This window comes from Salvelinus namaycush, chromosome 13 (assembly GCF_016432855.1).
Source record: "Salvelinus namaycush isolate Seneca chromosome 13, SaNama_1.0, whole genome shotgun sequence".
NCBI lineage: Eukaryota > Metazoa > Chordata > Actinopteri > Salmoniformes > Salmonidae > Salvelinus > Salvelinus namaycush.
In genome coordinates, this window is record NC_052319.1 from 34,684,164 (window position 1) to 34,710,187 (window position 26,024).

The window sequence follows — 26,024 nt, forward strand, 5'->3', positions numbered from 1 at the left end:
TACAAATTTGTATCCACTCTCGTTGGACTTCGGCTGCATATTTTCCACCATTTTCTTCAAATCTGAAAATGTTGTGAAGCCACGCCCATTTTCTGCAATATGGGCCTTAAAAGCACGGAACTAGTCTCCACTGCGTGTATACTTCGTATTATGATGAATTTAGTAAGACATCCGGGAACTTTTGGCATACTAACTATATCTATACTATGACCAATAAGCATACTATATACTCAATTTACGTCACAAATAGTATGGTTAGTGCGGTTAGTATGAGTATTTGAACACAGCTAAGTATACTTGCTACGTCATCCACAAGACAGAGTAGTAGGCTAAGCTACAGTAATAGTGGAAAAACGTTTTTCTTAGCAGTAAGCGGTACACATATTTATACATAAGCCATGCACATACTGAAATCACAGTCAAAATAGCCTGTCTGTGATATGTGGTTGTTAGGAACTACCTTAGCTCAATATAGGCTGCAACCCATTGTCTTTCATACAGTGGGGCAAAAAAGTATTTAGTCAGCCACCAATTGTGCAAGTTCTCCCACTTAAAAAGATGAGAGAGGCCTGTAATTTTCATCATAGGTACACTTCAACCATGACAGACAAAATTAGAAAAAAAAATCCAGAAAATCACATTGTAGGATTTTTAATTAATTTATTTGCAAATTATGGTGGAAAATAAGTATTTGGTCACCTACAAACAAGCAAGATTTCTGGCTCTCACAGACCTGTAACTTCTTCTTTAAGAGGCTCCTCTGTCCTCCACTCGTTACCTGTATTAATGGCACCTGTTTGAACTTGTTATCAGTATAAAAGACACCTGTCCACAACCTCAAACAGTCACACTCCAAACTCCACTATGGCCAAGACCAAAGAGCTGTCAAAGGACACCAGAAACAAAATTGTAGACCTGCACCAGGCTGGGAAGACTGAATCTGCAATAGGTAAGCAGCTTGGTTTGAAGAAATCAACTGTGGGAGCAATTATTAGGAAATGGAAGACATACAAGACCACTGATAATCTCCCTCGATCTGGGGCTCTACGCAAGATCTCACCCCGTGGGGTCAAAATGATCACAAGAACGGTGAGCAAAAATCCCAGAACCACACGGGGGGACCTAGTGAATGACCTGCAGAGAGCTGGGACCAAAGTAACAAAGCCTACCATCAGTAACACACTACGCCGCCAGGGACTCAAATCCTGCAGTGCCAGACGTGTCCCCCTGCTTAAGCCAGTACATGTCCAGGCCCGTCTGAAGTTTGCTAGAGAGCATTTGGATGATCCAGAAGAAGATTGGGAGAATGTCATATGATCAGATGAAACCAAAATATAACTTTTTGGTAAAAACTCAACTCGTCGTGTTTGGAGGACAAAGAATGCTGAGTTGCATCCAAAGAACACCATACCTACTGTGAAGCATGGGGGTGGAAACATCATGCTTTGGGGCTGTTTTTCTGCAAAGGGACCAGGACGACTGATCCGTGTAAAGGAAAGAATGAATGGGGCCATGTATCGTGAGATTTTGAGTGAAAACCTCCTTCCATCAGCAAGGGCATTGAAGATGAAACGTGGCTGGGTCTTTCAGCATGACAATGATCCCAAACACACCGCCCGGGCAACGAAGGAGTGGCTTCGTAAGAAGCATTTCAAGGTCCTGGAGTGGCCTAGCCAGTCTCCAGATCTCAACCCCATAGAAAATCTTTGGACGGAGTTGAAAGTCCGTGTTGCCCAGCAACAGCCCCAAAACATCACTGCTCTAGAGGAGATCTGCATGGAGGAATGGGCCAAAATACCAGCAACAGTGTGAAAACCTTGTGAAGACTTACAGAAAACGTTTGACCTCTGTCATTGCCAACAAAGGGTATATAACAAAGTATTGAGAAACTTTTGTTATTGACCAAATACTTATTTTCCACCATAATTTGCAAATAAATTCATAAAAAATCCCTACAATGTGCTTTTCTGGATTTTTTTTCTTCTCATTTTGTCTGTCATAGTTGAAGTGTACCTATGAAAATTACAGGCCTCTCTCATCTTTTTAAGTGGGAGAACTTGCACAATTGGTGGCTGACTAAATACTTTTTTGCCCCACTGTACATACTGATTATCTTGGTATGTAAAAAGTTACGTAGGCAGATATTTTTGTCCAATGTCATTGCGAAGAGCTATGCATCCAATTGTGAGTAGATCCATCAGAATCACCTTTATTTGGCAAGTACGATCACATATACCGGAATTTGATTTGGTGAAATGGTGCTGCCATAGTAAACAGAATATTGACGATAAACATAATACAGACAGATTATATTTACACAAGAATTTCTGAATCTACATACGCTAGCCAATAAATAGCAACAACAAAAAAAACACAACCTTTAATATGTTTGTTTTTACTTTCAACAGGGTTATTTACCGGAGTATGGGGTGCACCTTTCCTGAAAGTACTGAATTTGTGAAAATAACAGGCAAATCCAATGACTTCTGACAAATAGGCCTACATGAATCAGCCTTCTGTCAACAGTTCGCTATATAGTTAGCTCACTTCTACATGTGACCAAATGTACAGTTTAAGCTCTTAAATTATTAAATTTGCGACAATCTGCTCCTGCCAGCTCTTCACTAGTCACCTTTAAAATCTCTCCATTTAGGTCATTGAGGCTAGCGTTTGTTGATTTAGTTGCCATGACACCTATACCTACAAAAGCTAACGAGGATCAAATGAAAAAAATGCGTTTCTCAGCTGGTGTATTTCATATGCAGACATTGTGATGCGATTCAAGATCAATAAATGTTGTTGACACATTAAACCAATACCCATGAAAGGCATTACTTTAATTGAATCATTACAAATGATTCCCATTTGATTGATTCCCTGTTGTTTAAATCTTAAGCTTATGGTCCCCAAAATTGGGCACTAGAATTACTTTAAAATGTGTTTGTATATGTTTACATGACTTATTTTATTGATTTCCCACCGTTTTAGAAGTCAGAAGACAGCCAAACCCTACCTTCCTAGGTAAATGTCCTCTCTCGAATAAACATGTATTTGCCTCCCTCTGGTTGTCGGCTGCATCATTACATCCATTTATATCACTTTGCTGCAACGTTATGCCAAAGGGGCGGTCCTTAGAAAAACATTTATCCAGCTCGACTGCTTTCACTGCACAGACATGCCAAAGCAAATCGCTGAATTTGTCTTGAGCAGTCGGATCTAAATGCACAACTTTCATAGCTCTACGATAAAGAAAAGAAGTAAAGAAGCAATTTTGTGTGGAAGTCCAACATTTGTTTTACATCGGAGGCAGACGCATTGCATATGCTCAGAACGACAAAATTGATCCCTTTACATAGCCCTTCTCACATTGTCTATAAGAGGGACACACGCCATTTTTAATGGCCCAAATGTTGATTTAGACATTCACAAATGTAACAGATTTTGAGTATCACTAATGTCAGTATATGTTTGGTAAAGTTATAAAGAAGGTGAAATATTTTGGGTAGATTTTATTAAAACGGATTATAACTATATATGGACATTTTATAAAGTATGATATCATATCATCATATTCATATACGTTTTATTATACTTTTATTGTGTACTAGATCATATGGGTTGAAAAGTGTTTTCTCAGACATAAATAAACAATTCCAGGTGAAAGCCAAAGGTCAGAGCATTCAACAACAAAAAATTATATATATATATATATATATATATATCTCACATACGCCGAATACAATGGCTGTAGACCTTACCGTGAAATGCTTACTTACAAGCCCTTAACCAACAATGACGTTTTAAGAAAATTGAGTTAAGAAAATATTTACTAAATAAACTAAAGTAAAAAAAAAAAGGAACACAATAAAATAACAATAACAAGGCTATATACAGGGGGTACCGGTACCGAGTCAATGTGCTGGGGTAAAGGTTAGTCGAGGTAATTGAGGTAATTTGTACATGTAGGTAGGGTTAAAGAGACTATGCATAGATAACCAGTGAGTAGCAGCAGTATGAAAACAAAGGGGGGGTCAAAGCAAATAGTCCATGTGGCCATTTGATTAATTGTTCTGCAGTCTTATGGCTTGGGGGTAGAAGCTGTTAAGGAGCTTTTTAGACCTAGACTTGGCGCTCCGGTAACGCTTGCCATGCGGTAGCAGAGAGAACAGTATGACTTGGGTGACTGGAGTCTTTTTGTCAAAGACACCGCCTAGTAGAGGTCCTATAGAGGTCCTGGATAGCAAATAAGCTTGGCCCTAGTGATGTACCCTCTGTAGCGCATTACGGTCGAATGCCAAGCAGTTGCCATACCAGGAGGTGATGCAACCGGCCAGGATGCTGTTGACGGTGCAGCTGTAGAACTTTGTGAGGATCTGGGGACCTATGCCAAATCTTTTCCGTCTCCTGAGGGGGAATAGGCATTGTCAAGCCCTCTTCACAACTGTCTTGGTGTATTTGGACCATGATAGTTTGTTGGTGATGTGGACACCAAGGAACTTGAAGCTCTCGACCCACTCCACTACAGCTCCATCGATGTAAATGGGGGAGGGGGGACACTACTACATGACTAAAGCCATAGCGAAACAGTGCAAAATGGCTGTCAGCGCAATTAAATGTCATTCACGGTGCAGTAGACACATTTTACCTTTAAAAATGACCAGTAGATGTCAATATTTACCTAATATGAGAAGCTGACACCCTCAGCAGGTCAGTGCAATTCGCCGAGCAGGCGTTACTTAACGGAAATATGCAAATATATAGTAGAACGCGCCAATAGGATCTTGCTATCTCGTGCTTGGTTCGGCCCACCTCCTTTTTGTTCTGCCCACTATGATTCATTTGCTCATTGGAAACAACAGGCTGTGGTCTATCTTGGATTAGTTAAACAAAACATTTCATTCAAACTCTATACTACTGCCCTTGGAAACCCACCTGCTTGAAAGGTCCGCCAGAGGGGGTAATCGAGCTGTGTTATTTTCTCGGGTATTTGTTCCTAACCACAGATCAGGTCTAGGAACAGATTATCAAAACAAATCTTACCTAATATTCCGGAGATAGAATTTCTGAGCCTGTATCAGTGGTTAGGGGGGCAATCAAATTCTACTTATGGAGCAAAAATATATTGGCGGCTGCGCTGTGAATGTCTGCCGTGCAGCAGCCGAAAGTCCTCCAGCGGAGAGTCGTGGTAGCGCAACGCTTGCAGAAACAGTCCTTTCAGTTTACTGTTGTATGGGCATTGGGCAGAATGGAGACCAAACCAGTGATAACCTTTCTCAAAACCCTCCTCATCGTTTACTCCTTCGTGTTTTGGGTAAGTTAACGTTACCCTTGTTTTATCCATGCCCCAATGTAAGCCTTGGGGAGATCGTTTCCGTCGTTGTAGATACAGAGCTGTAGGCTACCCGTAAGTACCGTTATTTTTCCATATGTTTGATGAATTCAGTTAATTCGAGGAATTCAGTTATTTCGAGGGTGTACTTATGTTTTTTTATATGTCTTATTGTAGACAATTTCTGCCTTTGTGGTACAGATTAATCTGTGCCTTTGTATTAATCTGTGCCTTTGTGATAATGACTTCTTATCAGGGTCATGTTTACAACAACCCCACACGCTTGGAGAAATGCGACATCCTCTGTTGTAACGTTTGTCTTATTTCGTACATTGTCACCTACTCCAGCGTGAAGAAGTCTCGATATGTTGCTCTGTATTTCGAAGTTGTCGTTGACCGCAATACATGCCATGCTCATGCGTAGGCTATATAGAGCGCAGCAGCTCTGTAGTCACAGAGACAGGTAGAGGTTATCAGTCGAGGCTGTTGACACAGGCAAATCAGCAGCCACTCGTGTAACGGTTTCTGTCGGTCCATCGTTTGGTGCGAAGCAGCATGACAGTGCTCTCGTCATTGTCGAGTCTACAGCATGCATAGGTTGCAGTCAATTGTTTTGTCATTGATTTAGCGTTCGACCATAGGTCGCACTATAACCATCCATCTCCCTTCAACCCGACATGGATGTGCACCTGATGTTTTGTAAACAGCGCATTTCAAATGATTTGTCTGCATCCTGATAAGTTGTTTGTCTTGACTGACTCACTCTTATACAAGCTCTGTACTTTTGTGATATGTCTCCTGAGACTTCTCTATCATTGTCATACCATAGCATGTGTTTCTTTAGCCAACTCCTCTGTATGTTATTAGGCTATATGACAAACAGTAGCCTACAGATGCATGGGCATCAAGTCAGATGGGGAACTAAGGAAAACAAGCAATCCCTCTATAGGCTATCCTAAGGTAAACAAACTCATCTGGTGTATTTGCAGCTCTTATCCTGAGATATCTTTGTTAGACAAGGATGGATGGATGCTCCACTGGGCGAAAGGGGTCAATATCAGGGGATATCTTTATCTGTTTCTGGACATCTGACATTTCATTCGATATTAGGAGTAGACATGCTCCAGATACGCATCTCCTTAATTTCATATACGGAGCTAGGGTATTCTCCATAATGGGAGTTTCTACATGCATCCAATCCTGACCTCAGACATCTCCCTTCAACCATTCGAGTCCAGGGAGATATGGGGAGTGCCATGAGATAAATTCAAGACATGCACCTGATGCGCATGCACCCGTTCACATATGTGTAGAACATTTTAACTCTGGAAAGGGTGTCAACATGCTGACATATCTAAGCCTTTATACGTAGGCATGAACGAATCCACATTACCTAACGTTCTCAATAGATATCCGTACATTATATGTAATTCATCCTCGTGTGTCTGATCAAAAATGAGCTAAATCCGACTCATGATCAATGTCCAGCGCCCAAATTATTTTACCTGTTCAGGCGCCGAAAATCATTGTGCTTCTTCACATGAAGGTGACATATCTGAGCATACATTTACACAATATTCAGTAGTAGGCTACAGGGCACGGAAAGGCAGACATCGTCATATTTAATCCAAGTTGCTATTTCCAAAGCACATCTCTGCTATTTATGTTTTTTTTAAATGCAGCAATCAAAACCAGAGCTCCAATCACAAAAAGTTTTCTGTAAAGAAGCAAACGTAGACCAACCTTTGCTAAAAATTAATTGTATTTATTTTACAGAAAATAAAACGTGTACACCCTCAATACCCTGCCTTGTTTGTTATGGACATGGATGCGAAATGGGTGCTGATTGGAATCGTCAACAGCGGTCCCGCGCAGTGCAAACCGGCACTGTGGTGTTGGGCTGTGATCCACTCCAAACTGTCAATGCATAAATTCAAAATTGTGTCAATATTGCAAGAAAATATTGTAATTTCACATAACCATACCACAAGATAGCTACTATACCTGCTTCATTCGTAACAAAACGAACTGAAACTAGCTAACGTTTGCTATCTAATTAAATGTGTTTGCTTGATAGTCTATAATAAGTCATACAAAATATGCCTAAATGTTGTTTTAAAACGTTAGCTGTCACCTTGAGGTTTGATATGGGGTACACATATTTTCCCCCGAAGGGAAGGCAATTTCGTTATTTGTTAGCTAGCTAGGCTGCCAGTTAGCTTTTACCCCCCTATCAAGCCTAGCTAGCTAGCTAGCTAGCCCTAATGGCTGCTGGCCAAATTAGCTAACATTCTTGATTCTAGTTACTAAGATAAATAAAATATCTCAAATTAGCTACTCACTCTGATGATATCGATTTAATATTTGTCAAATTATTGAGCCTGTCCTCAAAACTCAAATAAGCATCAGAGATTGTCATTTAGCATATCAAAAAGCATATCAAGATCCAGGTATGGACCTCAGTCAAGAGCGTATGCATTATGTGCTGAGAAAATAGACTATGTAGGCCTTCTGTCAGTATTTGTCATCATATCGAACAAATAAGATGTCCAGATAGGCCTATCCCAGGATATCTAATGAGTCAAGGCTATACCATGTATGATATCCGGAGGGAATGCATGAAAGAAAAATATGGATTTTATATTTGTCAAATTATTGAGCATGTGCTGAAAACTCAGAAATGCATCAGAAATTGTCCTTATTTTCAGCAGATAAAAAAGCATATCAAGATCCGGATATGGACCTCAGCCAAGAGAAGCATATCTGGAATCAATAGAGCTTCATATCTTGAAAGCACAGATATGCGATGTATACAGTCAGTATTTGTCAACATGAAGAGCAAAAATAGGATGTCACATATCTCAGGATATTGAATTCGAGTCCATATGCGGCCATAGGAAATGTCCATGTGTGATATTTGGAGTAATCCCAATATCATATATGTCTAAAAGAGATGGTGCATACCCACAAAACTCTAAATATGCATTGGAAATGGTTTGTATTCTCTAGAATATCAAAATGTTTCATGTAAAGATATCCCCTGATATGGACCCTTTTCTCCCAGTGCTCCTCCTAGACCTTCAGGTCTGGGATCAGTTGACCCTGTCCCCAGTCTGAACCTGAACCCCCAAGGACATACAGTATAACTCAAATCTGGCCTCGGATCAGCATTTACATGTGAGACAAGAAAATCAGAGGCTGTACATGTCTCTCTCAGCAAGCATTTAGTGCCTGTCATAGATACTAACATTTATATTTAGTCCGGTCAGTCAGAGCAGCCTTAACGCTTCCACACCCTAGTCTGCATATGATCACATCTCCCCAGCAGGAAGGAGCAGCCGACTGGATCGGTGGTCTCAGCACCGGGGCAGGGCAACAGCTCGTCTCATTTCCGGGGAACTAGGGATGGGCTGTCAGAGGGGTGGTTGTTGGTGGTGGTTTGAAATTCTTCAGATAGTTTAGTTCCTGAGTTTCACTGTCGTCAGCTTGTCATGACAGCCAATGTCTTCCGGCGAGTGGTTCAGACTCCAGTTCACACGGTGTCGTTTGAAGTGGTGCCAATGCCGGTGGGGTATGTGAGACACTGACATGTTTTAATGTTCCTGTTAAAAATAGAACTCATGATTTCTCTTTTAGGGACTGGTGGGAAAGGGGTCATCCGTTTTGGATCCTATTGTATTGGGGACTGGTTTTGTCAGTGTTGTCATGGCTGCTGGTTTCTGTGTAATCTCTCAGATTGCATTGGATTTTATTAGTTAGATATTGCCTTGTTGCCACTGATACAGAATCCAATGTTTTCTTCATCGTCCTAGGTAATGGTTCCGATTGTTAGTGTAATCTGATCTTAGATCTGGGACTAAGGGCAACCTTCTACATCGGTCGATGCGTCACAATAGCAACATCATCACTTCTTCCTACCTGAGCCTGGGTTTTGATTTAAACAGATGACATCAGTTATATTGCAAGCAGACAAACCCACAATCTAATCTAGCTTCAGGCCTGAATATCGATACAATAGATGGAAGGATGTTTATAATATAAAGACAAGGCTAGACTGTGCTTTCAGAAAGTATTCACACCCTTTGACTTTTTCCACATTTTGTTGTGTTACAGTCTGAATTTTAAATGGTTTAAATTGGGATTATTTTGTCTCTGGCCTACACATAATTCCCCATAATGTCAAAGTGGAATTATGTTTTTAGAAATTTTTACAAATTAAGAAAAAATGAAAAGCTGAAAATATCTTGAGTCAATAAGTATTCAACCAGTAGAAAGAGGAGGAAGGGAAGCGCTACTAAGGTACACAATAGTAAATTATGGTAGACAGAAGGTGCTCTTTGGTAAAAGGGGTAAATTGGTCATCAAAAAGAAAAGATGACCAAGGCACTCTTCATATAATTAATTAAAATGTCTTTATTAGTATGGCATGTTCAATAGAAATGAATTGGGGCTAATTGGAAAAGCTGTTCAAAAGAGGACATTGTATTATTTTTTTGTACTCCCTGACGAAGGCCATGCAGCCGAAACGCGTCGGATTTTTAAAACTTTGTTTCTATTGAACATGCCATACTAATAAAGGCATTTCAATTAATTATATGAAGAGTGCCTTGGTCCTCTTTTCTTTTTGATGAAGTATTCAACCCCTTTGTTATGGCAAGCCTAAATAAGTTCAGGAGTCAAAATTTGCTTAACAAGTTGCACTCTGTGTGCAATAATAGTGTTTAACGTGATTTTTTAATGATTACCTCATCTCTGTACACCACACATACAATTCATTATCTGTAACGTCCCTCAGTCGATCAGTGGATTTCAAACACAGATGCAACCACAAAGACCAGGGAGATTTTCCAATGCCTTGCAAAGAAGGGCACCTATTGGTAGATGGGTTAAAATTAAAAAGCAGGCATTGAATATCCATTTGAGCATGGTTAAGATATTAATTACACTTTAGATGGCGTATCAATACCCCCAGTCACTACAAAGATACAGGCGTCCTTCCTAACTCAGTTGCCGGAGAGGAAGGAAACCGCTCAGTCCAGGTGTGTCTTTAAAACAGTTAGAGCTTAATGGCTGTGATAGGACAAAACTGAGGTTGGATCAACAACATTTTAGTTACTCCACAATACTAACCTAATTGATAGATTGAAAAGAAGGAAGACTGTGCAGAATAAAAATATTCTAAAACATGTACCTGTTTGCAACAAGGCACTAAAGTAATACTGCTAAAAATGTGGCAAAGCAATTCACTGTAACTGTAACGTTTGTTGTTTGAAGTAGAAGGAAACCATGGTGCAGCGTGGTAAGCGTTCATGATATTTAATCAAACGGAACACTGAAACAAAATAACAAAGTAGAACAAAACGAAACAGTTCTGTCAGGTGCAGACACAAAACAGAAAACAACTACCCACAAAACACAAGTGGGAAAAGGCTGCCTAAGTATGATTCCCAATCAGAGACAACGATAGATAGCTGCCTCTGATTGGGAACCACACTCGGCCAAAAACAAAGAAATATAACACATAGAATGCCCACTCTAATCACACCCTGGCCTAACCAAAATAGAGACTAAAACCCTCTCTATGGCCAGGGCGTGACAAATACAAAGTGTTATGTTTGGGGAAAATCCAATACAACAGATTACTGAGTACCATTCTCCAGGTTTTCAAGCATAGTAGTGGCTGCATCATGTTATGGTAATGCTTGTAATCGTTATGGACTGGGGAGTTTTTCAGCATAAAAAAGAAACGGAATGGAACTAAGCACAGGCAAAATCCTAGAAGAAAACCTGGTTCGGCCTGCTTTCCACAAGATGCTGGGAGATACAGTTGAAGTCGGAAGTTTACATACACTTAGGTTGGAGTCATTAAAACTTGTTTTTCAACCACTCCACACATTTCTTGTTAACAAACTATAGTTTTGGCAAGTCGGTTGTGACATCTACTTTGTGCATGACACAAGTTATTTTTCCAACAACTGTTTACAGACAGATTATTTCAATTATAATTCACTGAATCACAATTCCAGTGGGTCAGAAGTTTACATACACTAAGTTGACTGTGACTTTACAGCTTGGAAAATTCCAGAAAATTATGTCATGGCTTTAGAAGCTTCTGATAGGCTAATTGACATCATTTGAGTCAATTGGAGGTGTATCTGTGGATGTATTTCAAGGCCTAACTTCAAACTCAGTTCCTCTTTGCTTGACATCATGGGAAAATCAAAAGCAATCAGCCAAGACCTTAGAAAGAAAAATGGTAGACCTCCACAAGTCTGGTTCATCCTTGGCAGCAATTTCCAAGCGCCTGAAGGTACCACATTCATCTGTACAAACAATAGCACGCAAGTATAACCACCATGGAACCACACAGCCGTCATACCGCTCAGGAAGGAGACGCATTCTGTTTCTTAGAGATTAACGTATTTTGGTGCGAAAAGTGCAAATCAATCCCAGAACAACAGCAAAGGACCCTGTGAAGATGCTGGAGGAAACAGTCACAAAAGTATCTATATCCACAGTAAAACGAGTCATATATCGACATAACCTGAAAGGCCGCTCAGCAAGGAAGAAGCCACTGCTCCAAAACTGCCATAAAAAAGCCAGACTACGGTTTGCAACTGCACATGGGGACAAAGATCGTACTTTTTGGAGAAATGTCCTTCTGTTCTGATGAAACAAAAATAGAACTGTTTGGCCATAATGACCATCGTTATGTTTGGAGGAAAAAGGGGGAGGCTTGCAAGCCGAAGAACACCATCCCAACCGTGAAGCACGGGGGTGGCAGCATCACGTTGTGGGGGTGCTTTGCTGCAGGAGGGACTGGTGCACTTCACAAAATGGAATGGCATCATGAGGGAGGAAAATTACGTGGATATATTGAAGTAAAATCTCAAGACATCAGTCAGGAAGTTATAGCTTGGTCGCAAATGGGTCTTCCAAATGGATAGTGAACCCAAGCATACTTCCAAAGTTGTGTCAAAATGGCTTAAGGACAACAAAGTCAATGCACTGGAGTGGTCATCACAAAACCCTGACTTCAATCCCATAGAGCATTTGTGGGCAGAACTGAAAAAGTGTGTGCCAGCAAGGAGGCCAACAAACCTGACTCAGTTACACCAGCTCTGTCAGGAGGAATGGGCCAAAATTCAACCAACTTATTGTGGGAAGCTTGTGGAAGGCTACCCAAAACGTTTACCCAAGTTAAACAATTGAAAGGCAATGCTACCAAATACTAATTGAGTGTATGTAAACTTCTGACCCATTGGGAATGTGATGAAAGAAAGAAAATCTGAAATAAATCATTCTCTCTACTATTATTCTGACATTTCACGTTCTTAAAATAAAATGGTGATCCTAACTGACCTAAAACAGGGATTTTTTACTTGGATTAAATGTCAGGTGTTGTGTAAAACTGAGTTTAAATGTATTTGGCTAAGGTGTATGTTAACTTCCGACTTCAATTATAAATTCACCTTTCAGCAGGACAATAACCGAAAACACAAGGCCAAATCTACACTGTAGTTGCTTACCAAGCAGACAGTGAATGTTCCTGAGTGGCCGAGTTACAGTTTTGACTTCAATATGCTTGAAAATCTATGGCAAAAGACTTGAAAATGGTGGTCAAGCAATGATCAACAACCAATTTGACAGAGCTTGAAGAATTTTGAAAAATATAATTGGCAAATATTATACAATGCAGGTTTGGAAAACTCTTAATGACCCAGAAAGCCTCACAGCTGTAATTTCTGCCAAAGGTGATTCTAATATGTATTCAGTGGTGTAAAGTACTTAAGCATAAATACTTGAAAGTACTACTTAAGTCATTTGGGTTATCTGTACTTTACTATTTATATTTTCTACCAGTTTTAATTTGAATGCTGTACTTAATGCTGTAATGCTGTACTTATTACTCCATACATTTTCCCTTACACCCAAAAGTACTCGTTACATTCTGAATGCTTAGCAGGACAGGAAAATTGTCTTATCAAGAGAACATCCTGGTCATCCCTACTGCCTCTGATCTGGCGGACTCACTAAACGCATGCTTAGTTTCTAAATGATGTCTATAACTGTTGGAGCATGCCCCTGGCTATCCTTAAATAACAAAATAAAAATACAATTATGCTGTGTGGTTTGCTTAATATAAGGAATTTGAAATGATTTATACTTTTACTTTTGATACTTAAGTATATTTGAGCAATTACTATTATTTTTGATACTTAAGTATATTTAAAACCAAAAACCTTTAGACGTTTACTCAAGTAGAATTTTACTGGGTGACATTCACTTTTACTTGAGTCATTTTCTATTACTGTATCTTTACCTTTACTCAAGTATGACTATTGGGTGTTTTTTCCACCACTGCATGTATTGACTCAGGGGTGTGAATACTTATGTGAACAAGATATTTCTGTATTTCATTTTCCACATTTTTTCAAACACTTCTAAAAACATGTTTTCACTTTGTCATTATGGGATATTGCAGTGTTTCCCAACTCTGGTCCTCCAGTACCCCCAACAGCACACATTATTGTTGTAGCCCTGGACTAAAAAACCTTATTCAACTCATTGAGGGCTTGATGATATGTTGACAAGTTGAATCATGTGTGCTTGTCTGGGGCTACAACAAAAATGTGTGCTGTTGGGGGTACTGGAGGACTGGAGTTGGGAAACACTGGAGTATTGTGTGTAGATGGGTGAGAAAAAAGTATATTTAATTAATTTTGAATGTGGAATAAATCAAGGGATATGAATACTTTCTGAAGGCACTGTAGATAGATAGATGGAAATATAGATTGATAGACATTGCAATAAAATACACAATTTAAAAGTATGTCTGCAAACACCACACTGCAGAACTCACCTCTCAGGGCCCTTGGAGAAGGGCACACATATAACGTCCTGTTGTCACCTCACCACAGAAACGCTGCCATGAACACGTGACTATGTGTGTGGGTAAGGAAATCTCTTTGTGTAGGCATAACTGTAGTATGTGTGTGTGTGTGTGTGTGTGTGTGTGTGTGCGTGTGCGTGTGCGTGTGCGTGTGCGTGTGCGTGTGCGTGCGTGCGTGCGTGCGTGCGTGCTAGCTGTATAACTCATGATGAAGATATTATAATTCATCAGAAATTTCTAAAAGCTTTTCCAGAAAAAAAGTTTGCTTCAAAATCCCTTGTTAATATAGTAATGTATGATAATCTGCTAACTACATTTTTTTCTGTTTATAGTAAATAAGATATTAGGTGAATATCAGCAATAATTGGTTTGAGGAATAAACCATTATCTAGGCAGTGTTCTTATAATGATGCCAGACAGTTCAGGCTCTTCTGCATGGCCATTAGTACCAGCCCACACACAGGCCAGGAGATGGAGCCTAATTGATTATCTGTTAAGTTCCCTACACACAGAGAACAGCAATGCCTCTAACAGTGATGGATTGGCAAAATACTGTACAGTATGTAATACCAGCTACAGTACAGAGGGAGATCTGAGATTGAATCATTAATGCAGTGTTCGTGTTAGTTTCCACTCATTACCATACAGAACCCTCCGGACTGTACTGGAGTCATTACTAGACTGAGCTCTCTGGACTGTACTGGTGTCATTACTAGACTGAGCTCTCTGGACTGTACTGGAGTCATTACTAGACTGAGCTCTCTAGACTGTACTGGAGTCATTACTAGACTGAGCTCTCTGGACTGTACTGGAGTCATTACTAGACTAGGCTCTCTAGACTGTACTGGAGTCATTACTAGACTGAGCTCTCTGGACTGTACTGGAGTCATTACTAGACTAGGCTCTCTAGACTGTACTGGAGTCATTACTAGACTGAGCTCTCTGGACTGTACTGGAGTCATTACTAGACTGAGCACTCTGGACTGTACTGGAGTCATTACTAGACTGAGCTCTCTGGACTGTACTGGGGTCATTACTAGACTGAGCTCTCTGGACTGTACTGGGGTCATTACTAGACTGAGCTCTCTGGACTGTACTGGAGTCATTACTAGACTGAGCTCTTTGGACTGTACTGGAGTCATTACTAGACTGAGCACTCTGGACTGTACTGGGGTCATTACTAGACTGAGCTCTCTGGACTGTACTGGAGTCATTACTAGACTGAGCTCTCTGGACTGTACTGGAGTCATTACTAGACTAGGCTCTCTAGACTGTACTGGAGTCATTACTAGACTGAGCTCTCTGGACTGTACTGGAGTCATTACTAGACTAGGCTCTCTAGACTGTGCTGGAGTCATTACTAGACTGAGCTCTCTGGACTGTACTGGATTCATTACTAGACTGAGCACTCTGGACTGTACTGGAGTCATTACTAGACTGAGCTCTCTGGACTGTACTGGGGTCATTACTAGACTGAGCTCTCTGGACTGTACTGGGGTCATTACTAGACTGAGCTCTCTGGACTGTACTGGGGTCATTACTAGACTGAGCTCTCTGGACTGTACTGGAGTCATTACTAGACTGAGCTCTTTGGACTGTACTGGAGTCATTACTAGACTGAGCACTCTGGACTGTACTGGGGTCATTACTAGACTGAGCTCTCTGGACTGTACTGGAGTCATTACTAGACTGAGCTCTCTGGACTTTACTGGGGTCATTACTAGACTGAGCTCTCTGGACTGTACTGGAGTCATTACTAGACTGAGCACTCTGGACTGTACTGGAGTCATTACTAGACTGAGCTCTCTGGACTGTACTGGGGTCATTACTAGACTGAGCTCTCTGGACTGTACTGGAGTCATTACTAGACTGAGCTCTCTGGACTGTACTGGGGTCATTACTAGACTGAGCTCTCTGGACTGTACTGGTGTCATTACTAGACTGAGCTCTCTGGACTGTACTGGAGTCATTACTAGACTGAGCTCTCTGGACTGTACTGGAGTCATTACTAGACTGAGCACTCTGGACTGTACTGGAGTCATTACTAGACTGAGCTCTCTGGACTGTACTGGAGTCATTACTAGACTGAGCTCTCTGGACTGTACTGGAGTCAATACTAGACTGAGCTCTCTGGACTGTACTGGAGTCATTACTAGACTGAGCTCTCTGGACTGTACTGGAGTCATTACTAGACTGAGCTCTCTGGACTGTACTGGAGTCATTACTAGACTGAGCTCTCTGGACTGTACTGGAGTCATTACTAGACTGAGCTCTCTGGACTGTACTGGAGTCATTACTAGATTGAGCACTCTGGACTGTACTGGAGTCATTACTTATGAATGCTTTAGAAATAAACATATTCCAAGATAAGAGGGAAATGTTATTGATTTAGTTCAGGGACCTCAGTCTCTAAAGACTACAGTCTTTTAATTAGTAAAGAACAGTCCAGGTTTGGACGGCAGTGAGTGCATCTAGACTTATGGGGGGGATGGGCTTTGCCACCTGCTGTTCATACAAGGTTGGAGTGAGAAAGAGAAGAGGAGGAGAGGGAGGGTTTCTGTATGTTCAGGCTGAGCTCTGCTTGGATACTGCAGCACCTCAGAGATAAATGTCTGTTACCATGGAGACAGTCTAACTCTGGCCCTGTCAGCCAAGCAGTCTCTGTCTCTGACTCCTCTCCCAGTGTTCTTCCATCCCAAAATACTGAGACATTTTCTTTATGTTCGTAGTATTCTTATATTTTATTATTTTTTATTGTTGTTGCATTGTTGAGAAGGAACCTGCAAGTCACAGGAGGTTGGCGGCATCTTAATTGGGGAGCACGGGCTCGTGGTAATGGCTGGAGCGGAATTAGTGGAATGGTATCAAATATATCAAACACATAGTTCCATGTGTTTGATGCGATTCCATTTGCTCCATTCCAGACATTATTATGAGCCATCCTCCCATCAGCAGCCTCCACTGGTGCAAGTAAGCATTTCGTTGGACTGTGTATACCATGTGTATCCTGTACATACCACTAATAAAACGTCAAACATGTTTGGCCCAGCCCAGCACTAACGCATTGCCGTGCGCCTCCCAAATTCTGTAACAATGCAGAGGGCTCCTTATGTCTCTGCATTGACATGATTGGTTGACGGTAGGTGGGGGTGGGAGGTCCTGTATAAACACAAACTCACTTCCTTGACAACTTCCTTCACAACAGCTCTGTGCTGCTCCGTGAAGTGTGAATGCCCTGACTTCTGCAGAGGCCGTATCACCGTAAATGCTGCACGGCCAATGAAGACTTCGGATTGACCATGTAGCACCTTTTAGCAAACATTCTCTCTGTGTGGTGTTTTGGGAAACGTATGTTACATCTTTGGCAGTTGTAGGAAAGATGCATCGTTAAAACACTCGGAACCTTAAGTACAATCGCTATCGGGAAACCGGGCCCAGCACTGCACCTCATTCAGGTAATGGTAATTAATTTAGATCACAATTGGGCCCATACACCTACCAATAAACTATGTCACATTGTTTTTGTGTATTTGTGTGCTGTGCGTGTGTGTACATGATTACATGCCGGTGTGTGCAGTCCTGCAGTATGGCCGCACCAGGCAGCAGAGAAGGACCTCTTTGAGGGGCACTGGGGAGATGAAGATGGTTTGGCACCAGGCTTTGCTAGTAGAGTGTCTTTGACAGATCGGCACCTCAACTGTACCCGTCACAAAAAAGCAGCCCCCCCCAGCTGGTGAACAGGGGCTCACACAACACACTCCTTCATGACAGGCCTTCATTACAAATGCTAAGAGCAGCGTAACAGAAGGAAGCGGCCCGCTCTGGATCAATGGGTCCTTTTGATTCGCTCCCTCTGTGTGTGTGAGGGGGGGGGGGGGGGGGGGGGGGGGGGGGGGGGGGGGGGGGGGGGTCGTCGTGTTCCACAGGAAAGTATCAACATATCCATTTGCCTTCGAACTCTTCCCCATCCCTTCTCTCTCTCTCTCTCTCTCTCTCTCTCTGCACTCCCCTTTCTGTTCTCACACTTAGAAACAACCACTGTTTACTTCTTGGCCAGAAAGGACAATCTGAAAGGTTGATCTTGTGATCGCATATCTACATTTTAACCTGCTATCAATTACACCCAACTGATCTTATATCTGAGTCTAACGGCAACTTTATTCTCCCACACTACAGAGAGGCAAGAGGGCTCTGCATTGTTGAGCAACATGGTGGTGTTCTCTAATGTTCACTCAGCACCATCGGTAGACCTAAGCAACACTGCATTCTGCTGGCTGAATAGTGTACCTCTGGATATCAACATCTCTCTCTCTCTCTCTCTCTCTCTCTCTCTCTCTCTCTCTCTCTCTCTCTCATATTCTCTCATATCTCTTCTCCCCCCACCATCATCTCCCTTTGCTCATCTATGTCCCCTATTTGTCCTCTCCTCTCTCTCTACTTTCCCTCTCTCTCTCTCTCTCCTTCCTTCTCTTCTCCAGATCACAGGAGCGATCCTCTTGGCAGTGGGAGTATGGGGGAAGTTTATGATCGGCCCGTATATCTCTCTAATAGCTGAAAACACCACTAACGCTCCGTACGTCCTCATCGGCACTGGGACTGTAATCATCGTCTTTGGCCTGTTCGGATGCTTCGCCACCTGCAGGGGGAGCCCATGGATGCTCAAACTGGTGAGGGTAGAGAAACAGGAGTGTACAGGCAAACACACACACACACACACACACACACACACACACAGACACACACACACACACACACACACACACACACACACACACACACACACACACACACACACACACACACACACACACACACACACACACACACAGGAGCTGTGAATCTGCACCTGGGGTTGTGAATAATTAATTTGATGCTGATTAATAGAGTGTAGTTAGAGAAACACAGTGCTAATTATCGACATGACACATACTTCTTACTAGCCTGTCCCCATCTCTAGCCTGCCCCGATCACTAGCCTGCCCCTATAACTAGTCTGTCCCATCACTAGCCTGTCCCCATCACTAGCCTGCCCCCATCACTAGCCTGCCCCCATCACTAGCCTGCCCCCATCACTAGTCTGTCCCATCACTAGTCTGTCCCATCACTAGCCTGTCCCCATCACTAGTCTGTCCCCATCACTAGCCTGTCCCATCACTAGCCTGTCACCGTCACTAGCCTGTCCCCATCACTAGCCTGTCCCATCACTAGCCTGTCCCATCACTAGCCTGCCCCCATCACTAGTCTGTCCCCATCACTAGTCTGTCCCCATCACTAGTCTGTCCCCATCATTAGCCTGTCCCCATCATTAGCCTGTCCCCATCACTAGCCTGTCCCCATCACTAGCCTGTCCCATCACTAGCCTGTCACCGTCACTAGCCTGTCCCATCACTAGCCTGTCCGATCACTAGCCTGCCCCCATCATTAGCCTGCCCCCATCATTAGCCTGTCCCCATCACTAGCCTGTCCCCATCACTAGCCTGTCACCGTCACTAGCCTGTCCCCATCATTAGCCTGTCCCCATCATTAGCCTGTCCCCATCATTAGCCTGTCCCCATCACTAGCCTGTCCCATCACTAGCCTGTCACCGTCACTAGCCTGTCCCCATCACTAGCCTCTCACCGTCACTAGCCTGTCCCCATCACTAGCCTGTCCCGTCCCCATCACTAGCCTGTCCCCATCACTAGCCTGTCACCGTCACTAGTCTGTCCCCATCATTAGCCTGTCCCCATCATTAGCCTGTCCCCATCATTAGCCTGTCCCCATCATTAGCCTGTCCCCATCACTAGCCTGTCCCATCACTAGCCTGTCACCGTCACTAGCCTGTCCCCATCACTAGCCTGTCACCGTCACTAGCCTGTCCCCATCACTAGCCTGTCCCGTCCCCATCACTAGCCTGTCCGTTCACTAGCCTGTACCCATCACTAGCCTGTCCCCATCACTAGGCTGTCCCATCACTAGCCTGTCCGATCACTAGCCTGTCCCCATCACTAGCCTGTCCCCATCACTAGCCTGTCCCCATCACTAGCCTGTCCCCATCACTAGCCTGTCCCCATCACTAGCTTGTCACCATCACTAGCCTGTCCCATCACTAGCCTGTCCCCATCACTAGCTTGTCACCATCACTAGCCTGTCCCATCACTAGCCTGACCCCATCACTAGCCTGTCCCATCACTAGTCTGTCCCCATCACTAGTCTGTCCCCATCACTAGCCTGTCCCCATCACTAGCCTGTCCACATCACTAGCCTGTCCCCATCACTAGCCTGTCACCATCACTAGCCTGTCTCCATCACTAGCCTGTCCAATAACTAGCCTGTCCCATCACTAGCCTGTCCCATCACTAGCCTGTCCCATCACGAGCCTGTCCCATCACTAGCCTGTCACCATCACTAGCCTGTCCCGTCCCCATCACTAGCCTGTCCGTTCACTAGCCTGTCCCCATCACTAGCCTGTCCCATCACTAGCCTGTCCGAACACTAACCTGTCCCCATCACTAGCCTGTCCCCATCACTAGCCTGTCCCCATCACTAGACTGCCCCCATCACTAGCCTGTCTCCATCACTAGCCTACCCCCATCACTAGCCTGTCTCCATCACTAGCCTGTCCCATCACTAGCCTGTCACCATCACTAGCCTGTCCCATCACTAGCCTGTCACCATCACTAGCCTGTCACCATCACTAGCCTGTCCCCATCACTAGCCTGTCACCATCACTAGCCTGTCACCATCACTAGCCTGTCACCATCACTAGCCTGTTACCATCACGAGCCTGTCCCATCACTAGCCTGTCACCATCACTAGCCTGTCCCCATCACTAGTCTGTCCCCATCACTAGCCTGCCCCCATCACTAGCCTGTCTCCATCACTAGCCTGCCCCCATCACTAGCCTGTCTCCATCACTAGCCTGTCCCATCACTAACCTGTCATCATCACTAGCCTGTCCCCATCACTAGCCTGTCCCATCACTAGCCTGTCCCCATCACTAGCCTGTCACCATCACTAGCCTGTCACCATCACTAGCCTGTCACCATCACTAGCCTGTTACCATCACGAGCCTGTCCCATCACTAGCCTGTCACCATCACTAGCCTGTCCCCATCACTAGTCTGTCCCCATCACTAGCCTGCCCCCATCACTAGCCTGTCTCCATCACTAGCCTGCCCCCATCACTAGCCTGTCTCCATCACTAGCCTGTCCCATCACTAACCTGTCATCATCACTAGCCTGTCCCCATCACTAGCCTGTCCCATCACTAGCCTGTCACCATCACTAGCCTGTCCTCATCACTAGCCTGTCACCATCACTAGCCTGTCACCATCACTAACCTGTCCCCATCACTAGCCTGTCCCCATCACTAGCCTGTCCCCATCACTAGCCTGTCCCCATCACTAGCCTGTCCCATCACTAGCCTGTCACCATCACTAGCCTGTCCCCATCACTAGCCTGTCACCATCACTAGCCTGTCACCATCACTAGCCTGTCCCCATCACTAGCCTGTCCCCATCACTAGCCTGTCCCCATCACTAACCTGTCCCCATCACTAACCTGTCCCCATCACTAGCATGTCCCCATCACTAGCCTGTCCCCATCACTAACCTGTCCCATCACTAGCCTGTCCCCATCACTAGCCTGTCCCATCACACACAACCTCTCTGTATACTGTATGTAGCTTATTTCTCTTTTATTTCCACTTCTTTCTCCCCCCTTCTCTCTCTTTCTCTCTTTCTCTCTGCAGTATGTAATGTTCTTGTCCCTGGTGTTCCTCGCTGAGTTGGTGGCTGGGATCTCTGGCTTTGTTTTTCGTCATGAGGTCAGTTTCTCTATTTGAACTACATTACCCATAGTTCATCTGGACCATCTCAGCTGAGTACTTGCCAGTAGAGATACATCACGTGTGTGTATAGACTTGTTTAACTATTCTGGTCCCCACAAGAAAAATAAACAAACAAATATTTGACCAACTGGGGACATTTTGTTAGTCCCCACAAGGTCAAATTCTATTTCTATGGGGTTTAGGGTTAAGGTTAGAATTAGTGTTAGGGTTAGAATTAGGGTTAGGTTTAGGGTTAAGGTTAGGTTTTGGGGTTAAGGTTAAGGTTAGGGTAAGAGTTAGGATAGTAAAACCAGGAAAATTTTCCCTTATGGGGACATTTCCCAGGTCCACACAAGGACAAAGGCTATTTGGTTAGAGTTACAATTAGGTTTACGGTTAGGGAAAATAGGACTTTTAATGGAAATACATTTTAAGGCCCCACAAGGATAGTAAAACATATGCTGTGTGTGTCCACAGATAAAAGGTACCTTCCTGAGGACGTATACTGACGCCGTGTTGAATTATGATGCTGAGGATGAGAAGAGCCTGGCTGTGGACAACGTCCAAAGCAGCGTGAGTCCCAACAACAACATCAACAACGGCAACATCAACAAAACTACTATTGTCACAACAATACAAAAATTAAATCACGTCTATGTGTGTCTCTCTCCAGCTGCGTTGCTGTGGGGTGAACAACTACACCAGCTGGTTGGGCAGTGTGTACTACCCTGCTAACGGCTTTCCCCTGAGCTGCTGCTCCAACTCCTCTGACTGCAGCCCTCAGGACCTCCGCAACACCACCATAAACCACACCAAGGTCTACCAGCAGGTCTGTGTGTGTGTTACACACTAACCCGTCCACTGTGTTACACACTAACCAGTGGCCTGTGTTACACACTATCCCATCCCCATATGTTACATACTAACCCATCCCCTGTGTTTTTTGTGTTTCAGGGCTGTTATGAACTGGTAACCTCCTTCCTTGAGACCAACATGGCCATCATCGCGGGAGTAACATTTGGAATTGCCTTCTCACAGGTGAGATAGAGAATGTGTTGTCTGATGATAGGAGTGCTGTGTCTAAGGTTCATTATAATCTAAAGTTAAATTATCTCACGTCTCTACACATCTATCACCCCCCTTTCTCCCCTCTCTCTCTCTCTCTCTCTCTCTCTCTCTCTCTCTCTCTCTCTCTCTCTCTCTCTCTCTCTCTCTCTCTCTCTCTCTCTCTCTCTCAGTTGATTGGCATGTTGCTGGCCTGCTGTCTGTCCAGGATCATTACTGCTAATCAGTATGAGATGGTGTAGCAGGGAGAGCAGGTAAGTGGCTACTCTGTCTCACACACACACACACACACACACACACACACACACACACACACACACACACACACACACACACACACACACACACACACACACACACACACACACAAATTCAGCAGATGCTTCTATCCAAAGCAACTTATAGTCATGCGTGCATATGCACAGTTGGTCCCGGGAATCAAACACACTATCCTGGGCCATGCTCTACCAACTGAGCTACAGAGGACCACACACGCACACACACATTATATATACAAACACATCTATAGTTGTCTAAGAGCCTGTGTGGTGGTTGTTTGTTTGTAGGGAGATGAAGAGGAGAGGGCGAACAGCACCTTGGTAGACTGGGACAGAAGATCCCCACAACACTAGCACACTGCATCACTAAAACTCTTCTCTCTCTCTCTCTCTCTCTCTCTCTCTCTCTCTCTCTCTCTCTCTCTCTCTCTCTCTCTCTTGTAAAGAAGTACCATTCCTTAACTTGCTACTGTGCCATGAAGGCTTTCTCACAGTACCTTCAACTCCACTGAGGGACTCAGGCTGCAGGTGGAGGCTTCTAGTAAGCACTTATGTAAAATCAGCTTACCCTCCCCAATGCAACACTGACCTTGGTTAAGCATCTATGGGCAACTTAATCCTGCTCCATATTACAAGTTTAGCCATCTCTAACACTTTGGGTAGAAGTTGTCCTTAGGGACAGATCTAGGAACAGGTCACCCGAAGCCTTGATGCTAAACTTAACTATTAGGGTGATGAATGGATATCTGACCCTGCATCAGTGCGAAGCGCCAACATCATCCTGCTCCTTAGCAGTCTTCAACCCCCTATCTCCCTGTCCTCTCACAGCACCCCCTTGTGGTTTTGCATGCTCCATACAGGGCCTAGCATTTAAAAAGCAATGCACAGATTTGTATGAAATTATTAACCCACATTTAAAGATATACAGTAGCCAGCATACACTGTATTTTCATAATGTTTCTGATCACCGCTGTAAATACCCAAGCTACACACATATAGAGAAGATATGTTGATAAAACATTGAGAGAGCATTTAGAGCTAACTTTTAGCCTTTCATTTGCATCCCTGCTTTTTCGCTGCTTCATGGATGATATCTCAGACTTTTGTGTCCATATCTATGATGTTAGCTTACAATGAACTAACTGTGTAATCAATTTGGTCTCTGGATGTGTAGATGTCTTAATAATGAATCATTTATTATTATAACAATTAATGAAGTGTGTGTGTCAAGTTTGGTTCGGAACACTGAGCTGTTCCGATTTAATACATGTGAGCGTATGTTATTTTAATATCTATGAGCCTCGAATTTTGTGGGATAAATATATTCTTTATTGATTTGATGGATGTTATGTGTTTTTGTGGCACACGTTGAGATGTATAGGCTTATGTTTATTTAATGTTATATTTATAGTATGTCTGCCTTTCTGTCTGCACACTTACGAGTGTGAGTGAGAAAGAGTTGAGGTGGTTACATGTGGGTAGAGTCGTCTACTGGAATAGGGTGGGAATAGGATGGGAATTGGGTGGGAATTGGGTGGGAATAGGGTGGGAATTGGGTGGGAATAGGATTGGAATAGGATGAGAATTAGGGTGGGAATTCCGTGAGAATAGGGTGGGAATAGGGTGGGAATAGGATGGGAATAGGGTTGGAATAGGATGAGAATAGGGTGGGAATTGGGTGGGAATAGGGTGGGAATAGGGTGAGAATAGGGTGGGAATAGGGTGGGAATAGGATGAGAATAAGATGAGAATAGGGTGGGAATAGGGTGGGAATTGGGTGGGAATAGGATGGGAATAGGGTGAGAATAGGGTGGGAATAGGATGGGAATAGGGTGGGAATAGGGTGGGAATAGGATGGGAATAGGGTGGGAATAGGGTGGGAATAGGGTGGGAATAGGATGGGAATAGGGTGGGAATAGGATGGGAATAGGATGAGAATAGGATGAGAATAGGATGAGAATAGGATGAGAATAGGGTGGGAATAGGATGGGAATTGGGTGGGAATAGGATGAGAATAGGATGAGAATAGGGTGGGAATTGGATGGGAATAGGGTGGGAATTGGATGGGAATAGGGTGGGAATAGGGTGGGAATAGGGTGGGAATTGGGTGGGAATAGGATGGGAATAGGGTGGGAATAGGGTGGGAATAGGATGGGAATAGGATGGGAATAGGGTGGGAATTGGATGAGAATAGGATGAGAATAGGATGGGAATAGGATGAGAATAGGATGGGAATAGGGTGGGAATTGGGTGGGAATAGGATGAGAATAGGGTGGGAATAGGATGAGAATAGGGTGGGAATAGGGTAGGAATATGATGAGAATAGGGTGGGAATAGGATGAGAATAGGGTGGGAATAGGATGAGAATAGGGTGGGAATAGGGTGAGAATAGGGTGAGAATAGGATGAGAATAGGGTGGGAATAGGGTGAGAATAGGATGAGAATAGGGTGGGAATAGGGTGGGAATAGGATGAGAATAGGGTGGGAATTGGATGGGAATAGGGTGAGAATAGGATGGGAATAGGGTGAGAATAGGGTGGGAATAGGATGAGTGGGTGTTATTTGAGATGCAGTCAATGCTCATATTCTTGTAAGGCCAATGATATGATGCAACACTCAGACTGGTGTTTCATATGGTGTTGTGTATGTGT

The 26,024-nt window shown here is 43.5% G+C and overlaps 1 protein-coding gene across 1 annotated transcript; it reads left to right on the top strand.

The window, feature by feature from the left end:
- The first annotated feature begins 5,245 nt into the window (after positions 1-5,245).
- LOC120057978 (tetraspanin-7-like) lies at positions 5,246-23,346 on the top strand. Its single transcript, XM_039006464.1, has 7 exons — positions 5,246-5,311; positions 18,701-18,889; positions 21,953-22,027; positions 22,508-22,603; positions 22,704-22,859; positions 22,985-23,068; positions 23,269-23,346. The coding sequence occupies exons 1-7, from the start codon at positions 5,246-5,248 to the stop codon at positions 23,335-23,337; spliced, it is 735 nt and encodes a 244-aa protein (XP_038862392.1). The 3' UTR covers positions 23,338-23,346.
- Positions 23,347-26,024: the final 2,678 nt, after the last annotated feature.

What these genes read in the sequence shown, in the direction of transcription:
- LOC120057978 (XM_039006464.1), top strand. Translation starts at nt 5,246, where the DNA reads ATGGAGACCAAACCAGTGATAACCTTTCTCAAAACCCTCCTCATCGTT. An exon ending in TTTACTCCTTCGTGTTTTGG is followed by an intron (nt 5,312 to 18,700) that starts GTAAGTTAACGT and finishes TCTCTTCTCCAG; the next exon opens with ATCACAGGAGCGATCCTCTT. An exon ending in ACACCAAGGTCTACCAGCAG is followed by an intron (nt 22,860 to 22,984) that starts GTCTGTGTGTGT and finishes TTTGTGTTTCAG; the next exon opens with GGCTGTTATGAACTGGTAAC.